The sequence below is a fragment of the Plectrocnemia conspersa genome, unplaced genomic scaffold (assembly GCF_051122295.1).
Source record: "Plectrocnemia conspersa isolate PC_06_02 unplaced genomic scaffold, ASM5112229v1 ptg000003l, whole genome shotgun sequence".
NCBI classification, from domain to species: Eukaryota; Metazoa; Arthropoda; class Insecta; order Trichoptera; family Polycentropodidae; genus Plectrocnemia; species Plectrocnemia conspersa.
In genome coordinates, this window is record NW_028277167.1 from 17,249,238 (window position 1) to 17,259,602 (window position 10,365).

General features: G+C 34.9%; 1 protein-coding gene and 1 long non-coding RNA gene across 5 annotated transcripts; both read left to right on the forward strand.

Moving 5' to 3' along the window:
* The first annotated feature begins 1,346 nt into the window (after positions 1-1,346).
* On the forward strand, positions 1,347-3,533 carry LOC148236818 (RING-type E3 ubiquitin-protein ligase PPIL2). Its single transcript, XM_088182725.1, has 7 exons — positions 1,347-1,467; positions 1,575-1,794; positions 1,863-2,172; positions 2,240-2,658; positions 2,725-2,876; positions 2,948-3,137; positions 3,214-3,533. The coding sequence occupies exons 1-7, from the start codon at positions 1,436-1,438 to the stop codon at positions 3,436-3,438; spliced, it is 1,548 nt and encodes a 515-aa protein (XP_088038851.1). The 5' UTR covers positions 1,347-1,435; the 3' UTR covers positions 3,439-3,533.
* A 1,295-nt stretch (positions 3,534-4,828) lies between these two features.
* LOC148236819 (uncharacterized) lies at positions 4,829-9,202 on the forward strand. 4 transcript variants are annotated; one of them, XR_015809135.1, is made up of 5 exons: positions 4,829-6,935; positions 7,013-7,242; positions 7,319-7,501; positions 7,572-7,676; positions 8,992-9,202. It is a non-coding gene; the product is annotated as an uncharacterized LOC148236819 (long non-coding RNA). The 4 variants fall into 4 exon arrangements; XR_015809136.1 differs by having other exon boundaries at positions 6,701-6,935; positions 7,013-7,227; XR_015809137.1 differs by lacking the exon at positions 7,013-7,242 and having other exon boundaries at positions 6,597-6,694.
* The last annotated feature ends 1,163 nt before the right edge of the window (positions 9,203-10,365 follow it).

The window sequence follows — 10,365 nt, forward strand, 5'->3', positions numbered from 1 at the left end:
TCTTGACGGCTAGTGGACGTCACCATGACGTGAAATAATACGACCTGGAAGCTTTTCACTCAAAAAATCTAAAGTTGCACAGTCTTGTTGGAACCACGTATGTTTCACCTTTTTATCTTCGATTTCGTGTCAAAATTATTCGATTATCATGTATCTATAGCACTGACCATTGACTGATGACTGTTACAGTTCGACCTTCATTGTTTTAAAAAAAGTAATGCCTAATGATGCCGCCTGATCAAAATGCGCACCAAACAGTCACATTTTGGACATGTAATGCTCTCTCGTAAATCACGCGAGTATTTCCCTCGCCTCATATGCGCCAATTTTGCTTTTTTAGATTTTCAGAGAGGTGGTGGAAATGTACCTCATAAAAGAAAAGGATTTTCTTTGAAAAATCAGCATCAACTTATTGCTGCTGTAACATGCAATCTACGTAAATTCTTCGCTGTCCGTTTTCTCTGTGCTTTAGTTTTTGTATTATCTGAATTTTATACGGGTGCAACTTCAAATGAAAAATGCGCCAAACGGAGCCATAAGAAACGCCCAAAATTGACAATTCCGTGTTTTTGGCCACACTTTCATTTACAGCAGCAATATTCTCGGCGAACGGGCGCCACGGTGATTCACAGGTCTTACCTTATCTCCAACGTTTTCAGTCTCTTCAATTTTTTGCCCTACGTTGCAAATTGTTAATTCAGTAAGATGATTAAATTGACTATAATATTCCTATAAATTTCGATACACAGTTCGTACAGAATTGTTATTTCTGTAGAACAATTGAACAAATCTAACGTGTTGAGCAGTGTGATCTATTTCGTCAATGTTTTGTTGCAAGCTAACATTTGACACTTTGAATACACGTGTTTATTGACGGCTGTCTTATTTACAGTGCTGCCAACATAGGAAACTTAAATTAGACCACTTTATATTATTGCTGCATTAAAAATACATTTTAGTTGTCTGATTTTCATATAGCAAGCAAATTCTTCAAACAAATAAATAGTTCATCTTTGACCTAATTTAAATTTATTATCGTCTTTAAATAGCGCTAAATATCGATCTTAGTATTTGATAAACTAATTGAAATGATCAGTTTCGTTCTTTATGTGAAGTTGACAATTATCTACTCATATCTTAGATTATAACCACGGAGAAAATAAATAAAATTCAAATTTTTTTAATAAAAATATTTAAAAATGTTATGTGTAATGAAATTTTAATTTTCCAAATAAAACAAGCACCTATTTTACAATTATACATTTGTATTTTTTTTATTATGTATTACAATTATATTATGAATTATGGTCGAAAATGTAATTGTTAGGATTGCTGTTTCGCGTCCTGTCGTTCGTTTTGACATTTCTGGTGAAGATCGTTCACGAGCATATCGATAGTGTATTTCTCTCTATAAGCCTTTAAATTCGGCTTCAAAATGGGTAAAAAACAACACCAAAAAGACAAAATGTAAGTATAACGTTATAATAACCAAAAAATAGTAGTTTATTGAAAATTAGATGATGGACTACATATAAGCAAATAAATATTTATTTTAATTTTTCAACAATTTATAGGTACATCACGTATACTGAATGGTCAACATTATACGGAGGAAAGAGACCTGGCGCACCTAGTGCCGAAGAAATTACTTTCAAAAGGCTTCCGTTCGATCACTGCAGTCTGAGCTTCCAACCTTTCGTATATCCATATTGTGATAAGCATGGTAACATATTTGAACTGCAAGCGATCATTGATTTTATCAAAAAATATAAAATCAATCCTATCACTGGAAAGGTAGTTACTAAATTTATTTTTATAATAAAAATGATTATATTACTTTATATTATTTATTATTGTTTCAGCAACTCGACGTTAAGTCGTTGATCAAGCTAAACTTTCACAAAAACGCTGATAATCAATTTCATTGTCCAGTACTGTTCAAACTTTTCACTAAAAACTCGCATATTGTGACGAATGCCAAATCTGGTAATGTATTTTCATTCGAAGCTATAGATCAGTTGAATGTCAAAGGAAAAAATTGGAAAGATTTGATAACAGACGAGCCGTTCGATAGGACTGATTTGATCACTATACAAGATCCGAGTCACTTAGAAAAATTTAATATATCGAGTTTTCATCATGTAAAAAATAATCTAAAGGTTGAAACAGAAGGTAATACATTACAATATGTGTTATATGTGCTTTTTTCAGATATTTCAATTTTATTATATACATTTAGATGAGATTGCTTATAAGAAAGATCCAAATGCACGTCTCAAAACAATTTCGTCTGAAACTAAAGAGATATTATCTGAATTGGAGAGAGACTATAAAGCACCAGAGACACAGACTGTAGTCAAAGTGTCTGCTGATAAATTTAACGCTGCACATTATTCGACTGGAGCTGTAGCTGCTAGTTTTACTTCGACTGCAATGCTTCCGGAAACAAAGCACGAAGCTGCTATTATTGACGAAGACGAAGTTCGGTATGATAGAATTAAGAAGAAAGGATACGTGAGAATGGTTACAAATCTAGGTCCTCTAAACTTGGAAGTGCATTGCGATCTTGTACCCAAAACTGGCGAGAATTTCATTAAGCATTGTGCTAACGGATATTATAACGGAATAAAGTTTCATAGATCGATAAGAAACTTCATGGTAATTTGATTTAAGTCTTATTAATAAAAGTTATATATAATTATTTGAAGTGCAATTAAATTTTAGGTACAAGGGGGAGATCCGACTGGAGCAGGCTTAGGGGGAGAATCGATTTGGAAAAAGAAATTTCCTGATGAGATAAAACCAAATTTACATCATGCTGGAAGAGGCATTTTATCGATGGCCAATTCAGGACCCAATTCTAACGGATCACAATTGTATAATTATTAATTATATTATTCATTTTCGAAATTTTTTATATGTAATGAAACGTTTTTATATATTTTAGTTTCATAACTTATCGATCTTGCAAACATTTGGATGGAAAGCATACCATCTTCGGAAAATTAGTGGGCGGATTAGATACTTTGACAGCAATGGAAAGAATCGAGGTCGATAATAAAGATCGTCCAATTGAAGATATTATTATTCAAGCTACTCAAGTTTTTGTCGATCCATATCAGGAAGCTGATGAAGAAGTATTTTTTCATATATGTTATATTTGTTGCTTTTGATAATGTTATAATTAATATTGCGATATATATTTATCCGTAGTTAATTAAAGAAAGAGCTGAAGATCTCAAGCAAAGGATGGAAGAAGAAGCCAAAAAGAAATCTGCCAAAAACTCGACGAGCGAATTGAAAGTGTTTCGAAAAGGCGTCGGAAAGTATTTGGATATTTCGAATAATAAATCAAAACCCACGATATCTAACGATGAACCTCTGACAAAAAAGAAAAAGCAGACTTCCTATAATTTTGGAAACTTCACCTCGTGGTAGTTAATGGAAATATTTTTTTACCATGTTTTTTTGTAAATAATTGTACCAGTTTTATGTAACTATTTTTAAAAATTAATAAAATAATTTGAATAACATTTTGTGTACCTTTTATGTAAAATTATGCAAGAATTCCGTTAATTTTAAACAAACTGTTTTTTATCTGTTCGTCTGTTACTCCAAATATTTTAAACTATCAGCTTATGGAATTGGTGTACAGTTTAACATGACTGAAGTAATATTTGTATTTTCTGTTACATCCGGGCTCTCATGAGAAGCCATAATAACAGTGTAATCAGCAAAAGTCGTAACAGTAGATATATTCGTTATTGATAAGTGCACATCAAGTATAACTTTTCCCCATCGAGATTGATTAACGGTATCAATAATGCAAAACAAAAGAATTCACACTAAAACTGTTGAGCTGTCACCACCAGATATCGCCGCCGAGCAGGCAGCATGGTTCCCCGAGTCTAGCTACCTGTTTGCATCCACTGTTACAATGAGGCAAAAAGTCTAATAAAAAAATCAAAAATTCTAGTTAAACCCCAAATGGATAAATGTGCTTCATCGCACAGAACTGGTAACCCGTTAGGGTGTGCCATTTCAAGAGGACTACATATTTTAATAGTATATAGAAAACATACGCAATAAAGCCTATAAAATGTTAGGATTTGTTTTGCGATATTCACATCAATAGAGGAGCCGAGGCGCACTGCTTTGTATAATCCCTTAATGTGCAGTACCATTGAGAATGTTCAGGGCCGGCACTAGCTTATTTAACGTCCCGGAAAAAAACTAAATTGCTCCCCCCCCACATATTATCAACATAATACATTTAAAACATGAGCTGAAATACAATAAAAAATACACCAATATTACTTTAACATAATTTATCTTTCGCAAATAATTTATAGTAAATCAAAATAGCTACATAGTGGTTATTTATTGTATTATATTTATTTGATAAATTAACGGCTTAAGACCAAAAAATAGTAGACCAACTCTGAAAAACAGAAACAAAAACAACTGTATGTTAATTACAGATCAAAGAATATAATATAAGCTAACCAAATTGTGCTTTTAAGAGCGACGAGGTGCAGATGGTAAAATATATGGTTATCATGGTTCGGTGATTTTCAACAGCTAAATTTTAATCATAGATGATCACTATACACATATATGTATGTTTAGGAATCCGTTAATATATGTATATAAAAAAAATAATTTACATTTCTATTAATAATTTACATTACTGTGATACACTCACATTTCCTATAACTACACAAGTTTGTAGTAGAAAAGTAAAATATTATGGGAGCCGAATTTAGATTTGTTATGGCCAAAACTGGTCGGCGCTGTAGTACCATCCCGTGACCGTTTACTCATTCTACCGGCAAGCCCGCAAGGGTTCGGACGTGTGCCGTCGCGCGCGCGCCCTTTACAATGTAAACAACTGTAACCGTCGATAAATATATTACTGCAGCGGCTCAATCTGTGTCTCATTGCCACCCGCCATCAGTAACCACCCCTAAATTGGTAACCTGCGACGTGATCCTGAGCACGCACATGGAGTCAGACGCAAAATGGCAGACACAGACGCCGCTGCAGTGCAAAAAGCCAAGCCACTGCAAACCCATTTGCTGCCACCCCGCCGGAGCTTCCCTGGATCCGGACTTGAGCTGGCGGACCACCAAGACGATGGGCCTGCGCCTCCGACCATGAGCCGCCATCGTCAGCCACCGTCGCCGCTGCCAGCCGCCGCCGCCGACCACGTGACACAGGAAGCACCCGGCTCCTACAGCGAGAAGCCACCGAAGTGCTGCCGTAGACCAGGCTCGAGTGAACCACGCGTGACCCATCACGCATCTGTAGGGCTACGCCCCCGCGACTCCGAGCTCGAACCGCATGTTCGGAGCCCGTCACGCGTGCGCCCTGTGTAGCTGCACCGACGCACCACAGGGCCCCGAAAGGTGCTCCCGGACATGCCCGTTCTTCTCGCGCCCCCTGGAGCCCTACGCGCCGCCCGGGTCTACGTGTGTTCCACTCGGCTTGGAGCGAAGCACGCCGCGCGTCACTGGAGGCCGCGCCCTCGCGCCACATGGAGCCCTACACGCGCTCCCAGAAGCGGCGCCGCCACACCATACGTCACGGCTTTACTACTTTTGTGCCACCAGCAGTTAATCATCAGCAGTGCCAAGGCTCCCATTCTCTCGCTCTAGTTGAATATCGCGATTGTAAATCGCTAGGGCGGGAGTTATATGGGAGCCGAATTTAGATTTGTTATGGCCAAAACTGGTCGGCGCTGTAGTACCATCCCGTGACCGTTCTCTCTCTACCGGCAAGCCCGCAAGGGTTCGGACGTGTGCCGTCGCGCGCGCGCCCCTTACAATGTAAACAACTGTAACCGTCAATAAATATATTACTGCAGCGGCTCAATATGTGTCTCATTGCCACCCGCCATCAGCAACCACCCCTAAAATATATTTGATAATCAAACAATCACCTGTGTCCAGAATTTTCGGGTGCGCAATTTTAATCATAGAGCTATTCTACTATGAGGGGAACTAAAAAATAGTTCTTAACCCTTTGCTATGCTAATACTAAAAATATAACATTAAATTTCAGTGCCATCTCTTTTTAATAAACGTAAAATTATTATCTATATATTTTGAAGTTTTAAACAATAATAAATCTGGTGATTTTAGAACCCCAGTGCGATTTACATATTTTTGAACAACATTGTTTGAAAATTTTTGAAAAACAAATCTGCATTGATGTAAGGCAGGGGTGGCCAACCCAAATGACATTGCGGGCTACTTTGGAAATGCATCATAACTCCGCGGGCCACATATGAAATTTTATATTCCCATATTAAATTAAGATACACTATAAACATTGGCCATTTTAAAATAAATATATTTTGTAAAAGTGTGATGATGTGATGGTTGGCAACCCCTGATGTAAGGTATAACTTTAAAATGATTTTTATAAAAAGTAATTTTAAAATTGATCTAAATTGTTAAAATACAATAATTGTACATTTTTAGAAAGTAAATATAATATTTGAATTTTGAAAATGTTATATGAAATATTTATTTGTTTTTTTCTTAATTCAGTGAAAAAATACAAACTGGCGAAAACGGTCGATTACGCGCACGAGAGCAATGAACTTTCGAACCATAGACAATTTTCAAATTCGGCGGAAGCGTAGACTTATTCCGGCATTATCCGAGATAAGGAAGGGCCTGCTTATCAGGTCAGCTTTTAAAAATTACCTCCGCGCTTTCTGCAGCTGATTCGACTTTTAAACGCAACGCCATCCATTCACTCCATTCTCACCGGAATCCAAGTTTGACAGGTGGCCGTTAAATTGTTCAAGGTCACCAATATTTTTCGCTTTTTTTCTTCCCGAAACGACTCAATGTAGGTATCGACTAAATATCGAAGGACTACGCATTAAGACGCATATACACACTCACCGCCGCATCCCTTTGCATGTAACCATTCGATTTTATTACCATTGAGAAAAAATGGCGATCATGCAATTTTATTTCATACACTTATATTTTTATAGATTTCACGATAATAATTGCACATGAACAATAAACATCGACACTTGAATTATTAACAAGTTATTGGCTATAGAATGAATTAATTTTGTGTATAAAATACCCGCCGCCAGAAAATAGGGGAGGTGCCATTTTATTTTCATGTCGTCCATCTTGGTTTCTCTTATTGCATGCAAGGTGCAAAATGTTATACTTTTTCCATTTAAAAACAATTATAATGGTAAATACAATAAGAGTGAGTCCTCTACTTTAATTTGCAGTTAATTCGGATAGTTAATAAGTGTTGTATTAATTTCATTTTTTGTCCTCAGAATAAATTTATACCAAATCTAACAAGTTCGAGAGATGACGAAACAAGAGGGATCACTAGAAACCGACAATGCTGATTCTAGAGCCAGTAAAAAGCAAAGTCACATCTGTAACTACGACTGTGAACAGTTGCAGCAAAGCTGCTTAAACTATTACGCATAAGGAGTGGTGAATTAGGCCTTCGAGTGAGTTTGTCACCCTTGACGATATGTTAAGGAGATACAACTTTTAACTTGTATTTATACTGAATTTCAGAAGATAAATTTTGGAGAGATTATCATTCGAACGAAGAAACTATAGAATATGATTCAAAGAATCCAACAGCAATGTTTGTTAGTGGACCCATCATCCCTGAAGAAGGTATACCACCTAAAATAATTATTATATTCTTAGTTACGAGCAGTATTCATCCTTATACAGTTGATTCTGCTTAATAGGGACATGTTGGGCCCAAATTAGTCAAATTTATGGTCAAATTACAGATTAAATGCATCTCCTAAACTTTATAAAATTCCTGAACAAAGATTAATTTTTTACAGAAAAATACTATGTAATTATAAGAAATTAACCATTAACCTGAAATAAAAATAATGATACATGCACAATTATATAATAATTTTAATAAGTTTAACTCGGCGATGCCTCCAAAGCTAGTCACGGGAACACGTGGATCTTCATGATCACTGTTGTTGTTGTCTTCGATTAATCTTTGATGTTCTGATTAAATGACAATTGCATTCACAGTTTTCATTTTCATCGTATCATGTACATGCTAAATTGATATTTATTCTTGGAAATTCATAATAATTAACAATTGGAACTGGTATTTAAGCGACTGCCCCGATTAAAAAGAATCGAAGATAGTGAAATTTTAGAATAGAAAAGAAATTCAGAACAAAACTGGGTAAACAATCAAGTTCATAAAACTTAAATACTGATTTGTCATCCACCTGCTTAAAAATGTTGGTCATATTTTCCCGAAAACAAGAATTTGGTGGAGGTTTTTTAAATTTCTCCATCGTATGATATTTTCCCCTAAGTAAAGGTCATCCGTGCAAGTGTAACGCTGTTAATTTTACTTAACTATTTTTATAATATTCCTTTTTATTTTTTTTATATACTTATATCATGCATTTGTAAAAGAAAACGTCACTAAAAAATAGTCACGAAAGATTAAAAAAATACATATAGTGCCTTTTTAAATCGCATTGTTTAAATAATTGGTTTCTCCACTGTTGTGCTCAAGTTTTAATATAAAATAAACCTTATTAAAGGTAAAAATGATATAGGTTACTATTGTTATCTGCACGACCTTCAATGTCTCAAAAGTGGGTGTGACCAACCAAAGGTAATCATAGTCTATCCAAAATTTGGCCTGTCTCGAATTTTGTGCGAGTCGCTACTGTGTATAATTTTGAATTTTACATGTAGAAAATTTCTTAAATGATATGTTATAATTTTTTGTAATATAATTAAAAACATAAGCAACATGAATTCTATTGCTAATTTTATTATCCCATTACCTAGAAAATTTTGCATTATATCTTAGTCACGTTGAATGCTCATCAAATATGCAAAAACTAAAATTTATTTTAGTTTTTGTATATTAGATGAGCATTAGAGAGTATATTGTATTTCTCTTTTTTACTGTATTAACTTTATTGTATTATTTCAGTATCGACCATTGCAATGCCACTGATGTCTCGGAGAGGACCTCCACTGCTCTCACAATACACATATAAATGAGTATCCAAAGATTATATTTATATAATCGACACCACCACCACTTTGCAAAATAACTCGATTATTCAGTGTAATTATATACAAATATAATAAATATTAAGGAAGTAATAACAATAAAGAATAAATTAAATTATGCTAATGCATCAGAGCAATATTTATCAACCTTTTTTGCTCCATGCACCTTTCCACCCCCCCCCCCCTTTCATATGTAATAGTGTCATTATCTCCTTTTAATTTTTCAAGTTATCTAGGGAAAATTATTGTAAATATTGGTATAGTTGGGTTACAACATAATTATCCTACAACAGTATTTATTTACTTCAGTTAACTCATTGCAGAACAAAGTGTATCGAATTAAGTGGAGCATTTGATATATATATATATTCAGGAACAGTTAAATTCCCCTCCTAAAATCCCCAACCCCTCATTTAAACAACATAAAGCATGTCAATGCTTTACATGTTACCAATGCTGAACAGCGGGATAAGTCTTTTTATTACCTTTGTCACGGTTTTTTAAGTACAAATCAGGATGGATATTTATTTTAATTTGTAGTGATTAAGATTTCATCGTTTTAACTACTACTAACATTTTTACACAATTTCGGCGAATCATCGAAAATGATTTTGAATGCATTTTTAACTAATTAACAGTATTTACAATTATACCAATAAATGAGCTCGCACGAAAATGTCTACATGGCATTTTTGGTTCAATTTTGAATGCCGGAACTAGCGGCGGACGATTCCTGGGCGGATTTTAAATAGAAAATTTGACGCCTCCACTTTCTCCGGGGACTTGCAGATATTACAGCAGTAAACACCTGAATGCAGATAATTAAACTTCTCGGGCGGTTCGTTTCTTAATACATGTATAGGTAAGGTGATCAGACGTCCTCCTTTGAGGATTGTCATAAAAAATGTTGTCCTTTGAACAAATTTCCGAAATGACCCTTTTCTTTCTTTTTTAACTCATAGAAATCTGTCCTTTATCCTCCTCAAGTAAAAACTCCCGAGATGGTTTTTGAACAAAAATTTCTATTAAATTACCTTTTCTTAGCTCTCGTAACAATTTGTCCTTCCTTGTCCCCCTCGAATAAAAATTTCCTTTTTTTATGAATATTAAAACTGGTTTTTATAACTAACATTTAATTTTACTATATATTTTAAACATTATTTTCACCCATTGGAGCTTAACAGTTTCCTGTTCTACACTACATAATCACTAATAGTAAATGAGTTCCAGTAATGATAACTAGACCGGTTCGAAGTGCTTAGTCCTTTTCAGCCATCTTTTTGAGGTGTCC